Raw genomic sequence first — 17,153 nt, 5'->3', positions numbered from 1 at the left:
CTGCTGCTGCTTTTCCAATTCCTGGAGGTGTGTGGTTAGTTCCTGTATTTGGCGACTTTCTTGGGCCTTGACATGAGCTCCAATTGCGATGAGTTTACCCCGTAGCACTGCTTTGGCAGTGTCCCACAAGTTTTGGAATGTTGTATCAGAGTTTTCATTGGTTTCCATAAATTTTTTGATCTCATCTTTAATTTCTTCCCTGACCCATTGTTCGTTTAATAGCATATTGTTCAACCTCCAAGAGTTTCTGTATTTCCTTGGGCATTTTGAATTGCTGATTTCCAGTTTCATTCCGTGGTGGTCTGAGAGGGTACATGGTATGATTCCTATCTTTTTGAAGTTATTTAGATTTGCTTTGTGTCCTATCATGTGGTCGATCCTGGAGAAGGTGCCATGCACTGCTGAAAAAAATGTATAATCTGTGGTCTTAGGATAAAAAATTCTATAAATGTCTACCAAGTCTAGTTGTTCTAATGTTTGTATTAGCTCTGTTGTTTCTTTGTTGAGTTTTTGTTTTGTTGATCTGTCTATAGTTGTTAGCGGGGTGTTAAGATCGCCCACTATTATTGTGTGTGTATCTATGTCTCCCCTTAAGTCTGTAAGTAGTTGCTTCACGAAGCTAGGCGCATTGGAATTAGGTGCATATATGTTCACGATTGTAATTACTTCTTGATGGATCAGTCCCTTCACCAATATATAATGTCCTTCTCTGTCCTTTTTGATGTCTGTCAGCTTGAAGTCTAGGTCATCTGAGATTAGAACAGCTACACCAGCCTTTTTTTCTCGTCCATTGGCATGAAATGTCTTTTTCCATTCCTTCACTTTAAATTTCTTACAGGATTTTCTGGTTAGATGTGTCTCTTGTAGGCAACATATAGTTGGGTGCTGTTTGATGATCCATTCCGTTAATCTATGCCTTTTGATTGGTGAGTTTAAGCCATTTGTGTTTAGAGATAATATTGAGAGGAATTGGTTTTGGGCTGCCATGAGTGTAAGTGTGCAAGTGTGTATTTGCGACTATTAGAGTTTCTGATTGGTTGACTTTTCTTGTATGGATTTTAGTGGGGAGGTCTTCCCATTTGCCATCTTTGATTTTGGTTTATATTTTTTCTTTCTGGGTTTAGCACCTTCCTGAGGAGATTTTCCAGAGCTGGTTTCGTGTTGATGTATTCTTCGAGTTTCTCTTTACTGTTGAAGTATTTGATTTCATTCTCAAATATAAATGAGAGCTTTGCTGGGTACATTATTCTTGGTTGGCAGTTGTTTTGTTTCAGGATTTGATAGGTTTTACCCCATTCTCTCCTTGCTTGGAGCGTTTCTTCTGATAGGTCGGCTGTGATCCTGATTTCCCTTCCCCTGAAAGTAATCTTATCCTTTTTTCTTACTTGTCTTAGAATGGTTTCCTTGTATTCACTTGAAGGTAGCTTGAGGACCACATGTCTGGGAGACAATTTGTTTGGGTCGTATCTACTGGGGGTTCTTTGTCCTTCCTGGATTTGTGCTGGATTTATATTTCCAGTATTCTGGAAGTTCTCCTGTATTATCTCATTGAGCACCCGTTGCAAGCCTGTCTCCTTTTCCACTCCTTCGGGAAGGCCTATTATTCTAATATTTGATTTTTTGAGGTTGTCTTTCATTTCCTGTATGGACCTATTGGCTTTCTCTAGATTTGTCTCCAACTGTTTGATGAGCTGCTGCCTTTCATTCTGATTGTCTTCCAATTCTGATATTCTGTCCTCTGCTGTGTTCATTCTGTTGGTTAGGCTTTCAATTTTGTGCTCTATATCGAGGATTCCCTTTTTGACTTGATTTATTTCTGCAGTGATATGGTTTTCGAATGCCTTAGACTCTTCCCAGCACTTTTCACTCTCTCTGACGAATTTCATCATTAGCTTCTTAAAGTCCTTATCTGATAGTTCCTCTATGTCTTCATCTTGCATCTCAGATATTGAGATTAGTTTTTGGTTGTATTGGGAGGGAGTGCTTGATCTTTCCTCTGGGTCATTGCTTTTTCTGATACTTCTCCTCATTGTGTTTTTGCTTCTTGTTGTTTTGAGATTTTAGCGGTGATTCAGCTGAGCCGGCTCTGGTTTGGGGTCTCCGGCTGAGCCCAGCAGGGCTTACTGCCTGAGTCACCAGCTGCTTTCAGGGTCTGTAGATCACAGCCCCGAGCTGGGTCAGGAGGCTTTGTGGGCCAGCCCTAGTGCCAGGCCCCTTCCCCTGTGGCTCCCTCTCAAAGACAGTGCCCTACAGATTCACTCTGCTGAGCCGCGCCTGGGCTTTGGGTCACAAGGCTAATACAGCGGGGGTCTCTGCCTCAGTGCTGAGCCGAGACTCTCCTTCAGGGCTTGAGGTTAGCACAGCAAGGGCTCCTGCTGCTCGGAGTCTAAAATCCCCAACCCCGGCCTGTGCTGGGCTGGAGATCTCCGCGGCCCCAGTGCCAAACTCGGAAGCGCTGCTCCACTGAGGGCTGCAACCCTGCAGGCAGGTCTTTCGGAGCGGGCTCCTGCTGGGAAAACCTGTCCGGCCAGTTCAGCTGAGCCCACTCTGGTCTGGCCTCTCTAGCTGAGCCCAGCTGGGGACTCCGCCCTGAAGAAGCCACTTCCTCAGCTGCACTCTCTCAAGGGTGGAAGCGGATCTCTGAGAGGCACAGAGCCCTTGAGGTGAGACGTGCCCCCACTAATCTGCTCCTCTGCCCAGGACGTGAGGCCCTGTCGAGCGTTGCCCAGCCTCTGGGGCTCCAGGCGAGTCCAGCAACAAGATCCACGGACTCTCCCGCAGCCAGTCCACAGCTCGGAGCCGATACGGGGATCTCTGAGCCCCAGTCCCACAGCGCCGCTCCTGTTCCCTCTGCACTCTCCCACAGCCGCTGAGCAGCGGGTAGGCAAGCCTCTGGGAAATCTCCCCTGCTTTTCCTCCACTTCTGCAGGGATAATGCACCCAATGATCAGTCCAGTAGCCTCCTCTGGGGGCTCCTGCCTTCCAGGGGACTGGTGCCCCTGTCGGTATGGGCGCCTATCTTTCCAGCCGCCTATGTTTTCCCTGGGGCGGTTGAGCCTCTGCCGCCTTCCCCCTGCCTGGGATCGTGACTCACCAGGTTTCTCGCACCGTGCTGTATTTTCTTTCCTACTTTTTGCGGCTGTTCCTTCACGCTGTGTAGATCTTCTTGCTTTAGTGAGCTCCAGTGACCGTCTTGCTCTTCTCCCTACAGTTTCGCGCCTCCTGGCCTGTTTCTCTGCTGGATCGGCTCCCCTCCTTCCCTACTCTACCCTACACCAGCTCTCTGCAGTCGGCCATCTTTTTCAGTCTCGACCTTAATAACTTTTCAACCTCCCATCTATATTCAATGTTGGTGAAGCAATTCCTAAAACCAGCCCACAATGAATGGGCTGTAATGTATAAATAGGAGTGAAATTTGGATGACTACAAATTGACTTATAATACCATTGTTGAGATGCAATTTGTTAAATTTATCTTCCAATTTGTTTTGATTGGAAATTCGGAGACAAAGAGAAACTTCTTGTATGCACTGGTCCACTTCTCAACTAGCCACAATAAACAGAGCTGTCAGAGCTGAGCCAATTTGAATCCAGGAGCTAAGAGGTTCTTCCGGGTTTCTCATGCAGATGCAGGGTCCGAAGGTATTGGGCCACCATCTACTGCTTTCCTAGGTAACAAATCATGAGTTAGAAGGGAAATGAATAGCCAGGGCATGAACTAGTGCCCATATGGGATCCCAGTAATGCCAGGAGCCTCTTTTGGGTCTCCTTTAGCTACCAAGCTACCATGCCAGGCGCTAAATTTATTTTTTAACTGATTTCTAACTTAATTCCATGTGACCAGAGAAACTACTTAATGAATTTAATTTTTTGGTTTTTAGATCTTGTAGTCTTCATGTGTCTTAGACCTTTTTAATGATTATAAAGGATGGGCCTGGTGGCGTGACCTCACGAATAACAGCCCTTGCCTTGAATATGCCTGGATCCCATATGGGCACTGGTTCTAATACCAGCAGCTCCACTTCCCATCCAACTCCCTGCTGTGGCCTGGGATGGCAGTTGAGAATGGCCTACAGCCTTAGGACCCTGAACCCATGTGGGAGACCTGGAAGACATTCCTGGATCCTGGCTTTGCATTGGCATAGCACCGGCTATTTTACTCACTTGGGGAGTAAGTAATCAGATGGAAGACCTTTCTCTCTGTCTCTCCTCCATTCCCTATATCTGACTTTCCAATAAAAATAAAATAAAACTTAAAAAAGGATTATACAGGAAGAAAAAATAGAAAATTTGAAAACAAAGAACACACCACTTTTTCCTGACCCTTGAACCTCCCACTCTTGATCATCTATGTAAACATCATCAAAAATAAAAATGAAAAACTCATACAAGAATATATATTTTTCATTGGAAAGGCAAGTATACAAGAGAAGGAGATACAGAGAGAAAGATTCTCTGTTTGCTGGTTCACTCCCAATGTAGCAGCAATGACTAGAGCTGAGCCAATCAGAAGTCAGAAGCCAGGAGCTTCTGTGTTTTTCACATGGGTTCAGCATTCCAAGGCTTGGGATAGTCCTCTACCACTTTCCCAAGCTATAGGCAGGGAGCCGAATAGGAAGTGGATTAGCTGAGACATAAACTGGTGCCTCTACGGGATCCAGGGCATGCAAGCTGAGGACTTTCTCCCTTAGGCTACTCTGTTAGGCCCAATTCTCCAACTTCTCTCTCTCTGTCTCAGTGATTTTCAAGTAAAGAAATCTGTCAAAACACAAGAAGACAGAAAATCCCCAAGTCTGAAGAAAGTCATATTTCATTTGGAGATATTTTTTTCCCTAAGGAGATTGTACTTACAGTACGTGTTTCTTGGACTATTAGGAGTACAGCATTTGCTTGATTTGGGGAGCATTTGGTTTTCACAGTCTTAAATTTCTACTGAAGTCTGAAATTACACATATTTTAAGCTAGTTGATAACATCCCAAGTGTCACTGAATCTCCAGTGCCTTCATCAGAGTGTGTCATATTAATGAAGTCCTTCCCAAAAGCACAGTTTTGCATCCTCAGCCAGATGAAATGAAATCTCATTCTACTATTCACCCCTTTTGAGCTTTGGTTTCAGATTCTACACTGCACTTTAAAATTGGTCCAATACAACGACACAAGAAGTTCCATGTGTTGTTCAGATTGGGAGTTTTATCTTTCAATCTCTATGTAATCTTTTTTAAAAAGATTTATTTTTATTACAAAGTCAGATATACAGAGAGAGGAGGAGAGACAGAGAGGAAGATCTTCCATCCAATGGTTCACTCCCCAAGTGAGCCGCACCGGGCCAGTGCGCGCCGATCTGGTGCCAGGAACCAGGAACCTCTTCTGGGTCTCCCACGCGGGTGCAGGATCCCAATGCATTGGGCCCTCCTCAACTGCTTTCCCAGGCCACAAGCAGGGAGCTGGGTGGGAAGTGGAACTGCTGGGATTAGAACCGGCGTCCATATGGGATCCCGGGGCTTTCAAGGTGAGGACTTTAGCCACTAGGCTACGCCGCCGGGCCCCTCAATCTCTATGTAATCTTAACAACATAAAACTCAGGCCTGGCGTGATGGTGTAGTGATTAAGGACCTCGCCTTGCACACTCTGAGATCTCATATAGGTGCCGGTTCTAGTCCCGGCAGCTCCACTTCCCATCCAACTCCCTGCCTGTGGCCTGGAAAAGCAGTTGAGGAGGGCCCAATGCCTTGGGACTCTGCACCCACGTGGGAAACCTGGAAGAGGCTCCTGACTTTGGATTGGCTCAGCTCTGGCCGTTGCGGCCACTTGGGGAGTGAATCATCGGACAGAAGATCTTTCTCTCTGTCTCGCCTCTCTGTATATCCGCCTTTCCAATAAAAATCTTAAAAAAAAAATAAATAAAACTCCCCAGTTTGGTAAGCCAATGACAAAAGGACCTCAGTAGATAGTTCTCAGAAAGTAGCCATCAAGGAAATGTAAGTGAAAATCGCAATGAAATATCATCTCATCCCTATCAGAATGGCTATTAATATTTGGAGAAAAGCTAAAAAATGCCAATGATGGTGTAAACAATGGGAACTACTATACAGTGTTGGTGGGATTATGAATCAATTCAGTAACTGTGGGAAATAGTATAAAATTTCTTAGATGATTAAACATTAGCTTGCTGGATGATTGAGCAATCTTACAGCTAGTTGTATGTTCTGAAAGTTATGAACACATGGTGTGAAAGCGATACCTGTAACCATCTTGTTTATAGTAGCACTGTTCATAATGCCCAAATATGGAATGAATCGAGGTGTCCATCATTAGATGACTGAATAATTAAAACATACTCTATGTATACAATAGACTGTTAGCTGTGAAAAATAAAATTCTGTGGATTTCGTCAAAATAGCTGTAACTAGAGGGTAAGATGTTCAGTGAAATATCCTAAATACAGATATACAGATATGACATTCTATTATGCAGAGTAGCTTAAAGAATCACAAACAACAAAAAAGTGAGATCTTATCTCTTTGATTTATATCTTTGTCAAACAAATGGTGAAGGATGATATTCTACTCTCATTTTAATGATCTGTGTTTGTAAACTGTGTGTGATTAAAACTTATCTTTTCATTCCATGACACTGATAGCCCTTATCCATTAAACTCAGGTCATTTAACTTTCATTTGAATCACTTAATGGAAAAAAATTAAGGTCGTGAGTGCAATGTGAATTTAAAACATAAATAAGATGTTTAGAAATGTAACAGGGAAAAATGAAAGATACAAAAGAAGTATAATTCTGTTGCTAAAATTGTGTGTATGAGTTACATTAATTCTGTAAATAAGTACATAAATTCTGTACATAAATTCTGTAAATAATTAACTAGAAAAATAGACAAGATAAACCAGATAAGTGGTTAATGTTTAAGGACTTCTAAAATATAATTTTAAAAATCTGTTTGTTACTTTGTGGCATTTCCCGTATATGTGTATTTTCTGCTCAGCATGCAGGTTGTGATTATGTGTTATTAGCTGCTGCATATAAGAAGATAGTTCTGCATGAGATTGCAGTTTGTGTCCTTACTATGCTATAGTTCTCTATGTAGTAATTAAAATTTTAGTTTAATTTAAATGTTATTCCATAAAAAGTAAAACGGAAAGTAGAAAGAATATTAATATGTACATATTCAAAAATGAAAAAAAAAGATTATGGGATACTTACATATATATTTTAAATTATTGGAAGCAAATGTATATATCATTCTAGTAAAGTAGAAAATATTTACTTATTCAAGTTTAGCTTAGAAATATTTCCATTATTTCATTATTTCAAGTTGGAATAAGAAAATTGAAACTTATTACTGTTTAATATGATTTTTAAAAATCTCAGGGTGTGTGAGAAAAACATTCACAAATTATTCAAAGATTTTTCTAAATATTTTGTGCCATATTATATATATGCTTATTGCAGAAAACAATCTGATACAGAATAAGGGAATTGTAACTTCACAATTGCAAAAATAATACAGAACAAGATATTTCATTTTGGTTTTACTCTATGTTGCTAAACAGGTTATAAATTAAGCTGCATCCAAGGAAGTTGCAAATGAAACACACATAAAAGAATTACACTCAGCTTACTAATACAGTTCCTGAGTTAGTATTTTGGCTCAATGTTTATGTTTATTGGTCTTAATTTAATTGAAGATCAGAATGGCAATGACAGGGACAAGATGAGAGTGATGTGTTTACTAGAAATGTATTTTTTGCATTTTTTTTCAGTTTCAATTTTATGGTATAATTATGTAAGCTCTGGGATCCCTCTCCAAATTTCCAACTCCCAGTGGGAGTGCAGGCTAGTACAACCACTATGGAAATCAGTATGCAAAGTACTTAGAGAACTGCAAATAACCCTGCCACATGACCATATGACTATATGACCCATCTCTCCCGTTCCTAGGAATATACCCAAAGGAAATGAAAACTGCATAGGACAAGGGATGTGTAATGCTTTATTTAGAGCAGTACAATTACAATAGTGAAGACATGGAAATAATCCAGATGCCCACCCAAAGAGGAGTGACTGAAAGTGTGTTCTAGTGGTACCTTCAACAATTCATTAGAATCTGAATATTTAGAGAAAACAACCTTTAAGAGAATAAGGAATGCTTCATTGAAGTATTGGAATTGCAAAAATAATACAGGACAAGAAATTTTCATTTCATTATTACTCTGTGATGCTGTATTGATTGTAATTTAAACTGAATCCATAAGAATTGCAAATTAAATATACATACAATGCCCTGTCAGTATTTCAATTTAGTGATCCAGAACTGAGGAGTCATGTGCTGTTACAGGTGTTGGTGTCATTTGAAGATGTGGCTGTGCACTTTACCCAGGATGAATGGCAGAATTTGGATAATACTCAGCGGACCCTGTACAGAGAGGTGATGCTTGAGACCTATAATAATCTGCTGTCTGTGGGTGAGTGAAATTCTGTCCTGTCCAAGCAGAAGAGATGTACAGATGTATAGATGGCAAATGAAAGAAGAGTGTATCAGGTTTAGTAGTTGATAGGATTAGTAGTGATTTTGCAATGTTTACATCATTTTCCATGGACAGGGTGCCAAATGACAAAGCCTGATGTGATCCTCAAGTTGGAACAAGAATCAGTACCACAGACAGTGGAAAGCTCTGTCAACCAGGCACTTTCAGGTTGGTTAGCACATAGTGAGTAGGGAATTGATACATAATTCAGTCCATGTTGAATGGAATTATCTCTGATTTTTTTTTTCTTTTTTTAAGTTTCTTCCTAAAGGACAGCTGATGAGAAACAGGCATTCTACAGTCTCCATATTTGGGTTTATTCTAGCTGTGACTTTCAGATTTGCCAGCCTATAACCATAAAGATAGAACTATATATTGGCTTTTTCAATGATCCCAAGCATTTGAATCATCTTCTGCCATCTCCCCAGATACATCTTCAGGAAGTTGTATTTGAAACAGAATAGCCAAGGCAAAACAAATTGGCACTGTTACGGGATATAAGAAACCCCAAGCCTTATTTTCAATTTCTGTGCCACATTCTGTTTATTGTCCTTTGTCAACTAAAAGTACACAATTCCAAGCAATTGTAATTTTTATTTTAAAAAGTGATATGAATACATTAGTAAAAAAACGATGTAATTCTCATAAATGTCCACATTTTAATAATATTAAAATCTGCTGTATCTAGAATGGCAACAAACATCATTGACTTTCCTTGGGCATTGGAGAAGAAACTCTTCAGTGTGATTGATGAATATGGTGACTCTTTTTCTCATTTCCGATCCCTACAGAAAGAATGAGCTGCTTGGAGCTAATCAGCAAAGTCAAGACATAATCTTCAGGCAAGTTGTAATGACAAAAATTATATAATAATTCCAAAGAGAGAGGCATTCCCAAATATGCTTAATATTAGCTCAGACCGTAAGTGAAACATGAACTGAAAAAAAATTGGATATTAAAACACATTTGTGAAATAATTTTATTCTTTATATATGTATACATTATATATATATATATATGCAGATAGAAGTTTTATTTGCAAAGTGACCAACTAAATATAAAAATCAGAGAGAACTGAATAGTATTTCTTGGGAGAGAGTCCGGAGATGGTGTGCCTCTTGAATGGAGAGAGGGAGACAGCAAAATGTCTTAGGTTTTTAAGTGTCCCATGACTCTTCCTTGTCTAGGCAGGAACCTGTTGTTATGGCTTTTCCCATTCATTCAACCAGCCAGGAAATAGCTCCTATTGTACATTTGAACTGTATCTTTGCCACTCTATGGCTGTTTGGGCCTCAGAGATAGGAAGCCATGTGAGTAATCATATTGAGAGAGGAGACAAAATAAAGAAACAGGTTTTCTCAATTCATGTAGGAACTGTAGTGGGTGTCAACCAAAAGTTCAAATAGGTCATCACAAAGATCAAACCCAGGAGCATAGCATGGTATCCTAGTGGCTAAATCCATGCCTTGTACTTGCTGGGATCGCATATCAACATTGGTTCACATCCTGACAGCCCTACTTAACATCCTGGTCACTCCTTCTGGACCAGGAAAGCAGTCAGACACCCCAAAATATTTCAACCTGGCATCTTTATGGGAGACTCAGAAGAAGCTGTTTGGTGATTACAGCCCTTGAGTCTTAAACTGCTGTGCTTCCTATCTGCACCCACCTGAATGTATAATCTATCTGAAGTTTTAGCCAGACTAGGAGGGAGGTGATTGTGTGGGACACTGGGTGGGTGCACTCTCCAGGCTTATGCATAGACATGAGGAGCAAAGGGTCATTTTTATTGGTTCATTTAAACTTGACAGAAGGCTTACAGACCATGTGCATTCTTCTCTCTATTGAGTCAAGCCACATAGCTCCGGCTTAAGATTAAGAATTATTTGTTTGTATACCAGAGGTGTGGTGTATCTTAAAAGAGTGGAGAGACTCCATAATTTATTTCAATTCTTTTTTCTACAGGAAGCCTGACGAAATGCCATTTGGGGGCAAGTGTTCTACTAATGTCCCTGAGAATAGCCTTCAGAGTTTGGAAAGTCTGACTCAACAGGACAAGATACATATGTGTCTACAGTCTTTTGAACAAAATGAGAAAGAAATAACTTTCAGTGGGAAGAAGATATTCCTTATGTGTGAGCAAGTTTATACTAAAAAGCCATATCATAAACAACCTGTCAATGTGACAGAAAAAATTCAAATTGAGACAAAAATGTTCCACAACAATCTTTATTTTGGCAAACATCAGGAAACACAGTTAAGAGAGAAACTCCATGGACATTTCAAGAGTGAGAAATCTCTTATGTATACAACAGGTGTCAAAATAAATCAGATAAGCCAGACAGCAAAAAGTCACTATATGTGCAGTTACTGTACAAAATCTTTTAACCGTAAGTCTTGCCTTACCACCAAGCAGAGAACTGACACAGGAAAAAATTTCTATGTGTGCAATGAATGTAATGAAAATATGTACCAGAAGTCAGAACTCATAAGAAATCAGATTCTTCACACTGGAGAGAAGAAATGTGAATACAATAAGCTTATGGGAGCCATTGATGAACAATTATCTCTGCAAAGACATAACAGACTTCTCACAAGGGGAAAAATGTATGAATGTAGTGAGTGTGGAAAAGCCTTCAACAGCTACTTTGGTCTCTTTAATCATCAGAGGTTCCACTCAGGGGAAAAAGCTTATGAATGTAGCCAGTCTGGAAAAGCTTTAGGAGACCACTCAGCTGTCCTTACACATCAGAGAATCCACACAGGGGAAAAGCCTTATGAATGTAGTCAGTGTGGAAAAGCTTTTTCTTGGAAGTCAAAATTAATCATACATCAGAGAATTCACACCCAGGAAAAACCTTATGAGTGTAGTGAATGTGGAAAAGGCTTTAGTGAAGGCTCAATTCTCATTAGACATCAGAGAATCCACACAGGTGAAAAACCTTATGAATGTAGCCAGTGTGGAAAAGCTTTTTCTCAGAAGTCATCTCTAATTGTTCATCAGAGAATCCACACAGGGGAAAAACCTTATAAGTGTACTGAATGCAGAAAAGCCGTTAGACACCATTCAGTTTTTACTAGACATCAGATAATCCACACCGGGGAAAAACCTTATGAGTGTAGTGAATGTAGAAAAACCTATAGAGACCATTCAGTTTTCATTAGACATCAGAGAATCCACAGAGGGGAAAAACCTTATGAATGTAGCCAGTGTGGAAAAGCTTTTTCTCAGAAGTCATCTCTAATTGTTCATCAGAGAATCCACACAGGGGAAAAACCTTATGAATGTAGTAATTGTGGAAAAGCTTTTTCTCAGAAGATACACCTAATCAGGCATCAGAGAATCCACACTGAGTGAAAAATCATGTGAATGTATTGATTGTGCAAAAGCTTACACAGGCCAGTCAGGTCTCAATACACATTAAAGAATCCACACAAGAGAAAAATGCTAGGAATGTCCTGATTGTGAAAAAAGCTTTTTCTCAGAAATTACACCTAATCAGGCATCAGGGAATCCACACAGGCAAAAAACCTTACATACGTAGCCAGTTTTGCAATTCCTTTACCTACCACTCAGGTCCCCCATTAAACATCAGAGAATCCACATGCGGGGGGCTTATTATGGATGTACTCAGTGTGGAAAATCCTTTTGCAGTCATGTTTAATAGCACGTGAGTATTCACATGGGAAAATCATGAATGTAGACTGCGCAGAAGCCCACAATTTTCATTAGACTCTGGCAATTCACACAGGGCAAAAATGTGATTAATGTTCGAGTGGGGAATCCTTTAGCTAGCTCACACTTAATCTTGCATTAGAGAATCCACATAGAGTATAGCCTTAAAATGTACTGCATGTGGAAAAGCCTTTACCTACAGTCATGTCTCATTTTACATGAGCAAATTCACAAAGGTGATATATAATGAGTATGGAAAAACATTCACAGTGTAAATTTATGAACAAGTGTGGAATAATTTATACACAAACACATTTTGAGTGTAGTAGAAATTGTAACCACATTATTTATAACATACCCACAGAAATGAATGAAACATCACTGCATTGACTGAAAAATCACTTTTCTGAATGTCTATCTTCAGCAGAACCATGAAGCCCAGAAATCCAAAATCATGCCAACAGAAAAACTAGCTACCATAAAACTGTTGCCATAACCTATTGGAGCTTAGAAAGTGAATGTAACGAGCATTAGCTAGAGTGCAAATGGACATCACTGTAAAACTGCAATGCACGTAGAAAAACAGTTTGAAACTCTCAGCCAGTGTTAAATGATAAATGTGAGGTGTTACCATCTTTCAGAACACAGACTATTTGCTGGTAAAATAATTCAAATGTGATTTGTTCATGATCTTTTGTTGTGAGGTGAAAGATGTGAATGAGTTTTGCTTTCAGATTTTAATTATCATAATAAATATTCTATAAATAACACTTGTTTGGTATTCCATGGTTATCATTTACAGATTTGTCTACTGTAACATTTTTAGAATCTCAAAATTCCACGTTCTAGTACAGGCTAATATTGGAATCACATATAATGGTGCATGTGTCAAATGTAACACTAAAGATTCATTTGGGAAGGATGAATCTTGTATGAAGTGGAGATTCTCTTGTGTCATTTGGCTAAATGTGGATCCTGTTTGACCTCTGTCTCCTTTCATACTCTAGTGTAGATCACCAGTAAGTTCTCTGTCTGCATCAATTACGTGGGAAACCATACACATGCTGTGTCCCTGGAGAATCCCCTGGCAATACCCTTCGCTAACTGAGACTCCAACCTGGCCTGTTCAATGGGCGTGCAGCTAGTGGTGGGCTGTACCCCAACTTCTCTGTCCTTGGAGAAGGTCTGCTTCCCAAAACTTCCCTGATAAGAAGTTAAATGCAACCCCCATCCTGTTTCCCAGTCATATGTAATGAACATGCCCCAGGCATAACTTTCATCCCAGGTGGTATATTATCTTGATCTAATTCCATGTGACCTGAAATACAACTCCTAAACTTGGGTGTCACATGTGATCTGTGACTTGGGTCGAAGGTCCAGAGAGATAGGCATGTCTACTTGCAAGTTACAATGTCATTGCTTGGTGGGAGTGCTATTGAAACCAATGTTCTGCCTCCCCCATTTCTACTCTATAGCAGCTTGTAAGATCTTCCCACTAAACACAACTTTCACCAGTTTGTCTACTGTAATTCTGCAGCCAAGGAACACCATTGCCTCACTCGATGGTGCCAAGGCTTGCTGCTCAGGAAACACCTAAGACCCTAGGAGGTTTATCCCAGACGTATAAAAATTGTCATCAGATTCTTGGTGTTTATGTATTAGTTGGAATTTATGTATCAGCTGCTGCCAATACTTCTCAGATTTACACCAATTTTATACATCATGACTTCCCGCAGGATGTTTCTTGCCATTGCATGAGCTAAATACCACTAGATACCAGTCTGTGCATGAAATCTTTGAATTTTGCTGTCAACAGGTGCCTGAGATGTGTTGGTGTAATGCCAGCCTTGCAAAATGGAGACCTCAGTTGAAAATCTTTCAGCTGAATTTTTTCAACTCCTGCAATTGGCTCCAAGACCCTACATTTTTCCTCGTACCACTTCCATGAGATTATTTTTCAATAAATGTCAAGAATAAGGTGATACTGATAAAATCTTGCCACTTAATTTATTTGGCTGTGACTCCAGCTCCAATGAGAGTCAGATTACAGGCCTGATGGTCCAGCCTTCTTAAAACATCCTCAGGAATCTTCATAACACATTGATCTGAGCCAAACGTGAAGCTCTCAGGGACCAGTGAGCTTTTCTACAGTGCAACCTCAATCAGATCAACATTCTGAAGAACTGAAAAGAAATACAGACTCCAAATTCTGCAGAATTCCAGAAATAAAGTTAATAAAAACACCAACTATACCTGACACAATGCAGCTAAATAAGCAGAATAACCCCTTTCAAATTCCACAAAAGACAACTCAGACCTCTGGGTGAGCGACAATCCAGACTCTGCAGATACTACCAACTGTAACAGTGCATGGAAGGAGCATTTCACACCCAGGGCCCACCAACCAAAAAGGTCAAGCAGGTGACTTGCAGCCAACAAGCATCAGAACTCACCTAAATGCTCTCTAGTCCTGTGCTGCCTTTGATGGCCAACCACACCACTATGCCCCAAGCTAATCCTCCCTCAGAATGATCTTTAAAAGATTGATTGTATAGAAACTATTGAAGTCCATGGTCCGAAACCAGTACAAGTTGAAGTTGTGCCAGTACAACAAGTTATTGACATTCTGACTCCTCCTTCTTAAAACTCTCCCAGCCCCTAGAAGAGTGGTGCTGTCTCCAATTTCCACTGACTGTTCTATATTAGGACCTAAAAATGTACACCTCTGAGGAGAGTGACTGTGAGTGAAACACCAAAGGCAGGGAAAACTCAAGCTCTACTCTCAGTTGACTAGGGCATGGTGATCTGTCTAGGCAAGGGAAGGAGGCAGGAAGCAGGCAGTGCCTGTTGACACAGAATGTCTTCATGCACTGAATAAGATAAGAGCATTCTTTGAGCCTCAGGATCTTCTGAACGAAGACACATTTGTTACAATTTTGCAAAATGGAGACCTCATGGGGAACAAGAGAAGAGTGGAAGTAATAACTGATTTTTATCTGCTGTGTCATTCAGAGAAAGTCTCAGCAGAAATATGCTCCCCTTGAAACTTGATTGAGACAATGGTGTTTTTTGACTGGATATTAGGGAAAAGCTCAGGAAGAAAAAAATCAAACTCTGTATTCTTGAAGCTTTACTCTGCAATATCCCATTTATTCTCTAACTTTTAAAATCTTTTAAGTCTGCTTGGGTGGAAATCTACAGTGTCTGTATGTGTGTGGTTGGTGCGAATCAGGGGCACCTATATGTGTTCAATAAACCTCTGAATGGGTGACTGAACTGACAAGAGATGAACCCGTAAAAGAGGAATTGGGGCAAATCCCATGGGTCCAGGATGTCCTAGGAGCTTTATATTTATTGACCACTTTTAGATTAATTGGAGGGAAAACAAAACAAAACATAACAAAACAAAACAAAACCTCTGAGCTGAAGGCATCCCTGAATTGTGTTTGCTGCTGACACCTGCTGGCCTGTTCAAATACTACAGCCCAAGTGAAGGCAAAACAAACACATGGCCCATCCTTTCCTTCTTCCCTCTGATTCTTCCTTATCTTTTTGCATCAGCTTTGTACTTCTTCATCTCTCAAAGCAATTCGTCATTATGGTAACAGGAAGATATTTCATCCTACTTGTGACTTTGAATTTAAGGAAAGAGAAACTACCAACCCAAAACAAGCAAACAAACCCTCCTAAAAGCTATCACAAAGAATTAGCAGTCCTCTGATGAGATGGTGGTACAGCTGCGCTCTCAGGCTGGGCACTGTTGGAGGAGCCACTCTGCAGGCTCAGGTCTGAGAGCTGAATAGAGGCTCTCAGTCTAAAACATGGTTGGCTCACTCCCTAGATCCTGAGCAGCCCCTAACAAGGATTTGCTGTGCCAAGGCAACCGCAGGTGGGACCCAAAATTCATTAAGCCTAACCCACCTTTCACTTCTTTTTATAAAGGATGGGTGGTTCTCCAAAGAATCTACAGTGTGGGGGTCTGAGCATGTGTCCTCGTTCTAAATGGGAGAGATGTGTTCTGGGAAGGTGGGTTTAACAAACCTGTAGTTAAAAACACAGGATGGGCTCAGCACAGTGCCCTAGTGGCTAAAGTCCTAAATTTTGATGCACTGGGATCCCATATGGGTCCTGGTTCTAATCCTGGAGACCCCGCTTCACATCCAGTCCCCTGTTTATGGCCTGGTAAAGCAGTTGAAAACTGCCCAAAACCTTGGGACCCCACACCTGTGTGGGAGACCCAGAAGAGGCTCTGGGATCCTGGCTAAGGATTGGCACACTTCCGGATATTGTGGTTGCTTGGGGAGTGAATCATCGGATGGAAGATCTTCCTCTCTGTCTCTTCTCCTCTTTGTATATCTGCCTTTCCACTAAAAATAAATATATATTTGAGAGAGAGAGAAGTGTAAACTATGATGCAGAGTTAAAAAGAAAACATGAGCTCTCATAATTATCACAAAGCTATTCAAACTCAGTTGTGCTCATGCACAGTAAAGGTGTTGCCCAGGGCCCATCCTCGTAGCCTAGTGGCTGAAGTCCTCACCTTGAAAGCATAGAGTCTTGTATTGGCCCTGGCTAATATCCTGGTTGTTCCACTTATCTATCTCCCTACTTGTGGACTGGGAAGGTGGCACAGGACAGCCCAAAGAATTGGGACCCTGCACCCAAATGGGAGACCTGAAGGAAGCTCCTGGCTCCTGTATCAGATCAGCTCATTTCCAGCCATTGTGGCCACTTGGAGAGTGAATCAGCAGATGGAGGATCTTTCTGTTTCTCCTTTCTGTGGATCTGACTTTTTAATGCAAGTGAATATTTAAAAGAAAGAAAACCAAAGGAAAAGGTGGTTGGTGCCCAGCCAGTGTGGGCTGGCTGAGAAGACCCTTCAGAAGTAGGGAACCAAAGCCTTTCAATGGGCATCATCAGGTGAACACCTGTCAGCAC

The 17,153-nt window shown here is 40.8% G+C and overlaps 2 protein-coding genes across 2 annotated transcripts in view; one reads left to right on the top strand and one right to left on the bottom strand.

The window, feature by feature from the left end:
• Window positions 1–17,153, bottom strand: part of LOC101522773 (zinc finger protein 260-like) — a 793,789-nt gene that overhangs the window by 585,321 nt on the left and 191,315 nt on the right. The gene's annotated exons all lie outside the window — the stretch shown is intronic.
• The window catches only part of LOC131482712 (zinc finger protein OZF-like), a 67,070-nt gene continuing 60,923 nt past the window's right edge, over window positions 11,007–17,153 (top strand). The window contains exon 1 of the mRNA XM_058677947.1: window positions 11,007–11,872. Within this exon, the coding sequence (XP_058533930.1) occupies window positions 11,007–11,872 (866 nt within the window). The remainder of the gene's footprint in view (window positions 11,873–17,153) is intronic.

This window comes from Ochotona princeps, chromosome 20 (assembly GCF_030435755.1).
Source record: "Ochotona princeps isolate mOchPri1 chromosome 20, mOchPri1.hap1, whole genome shotgun sequence".
Classification (NCBI taxonomy): Eukaryota; Metazoa; Chordata; class Mammalia; order Lagomorpha; family Ochotonidae; genus Ochotona; species Ochotona princeps.
The sequence above is the reverse complement of the archived record's forward strand: the minus strand, read 5'-3'. Positions and strand labels throughout refer to the sequence as shown.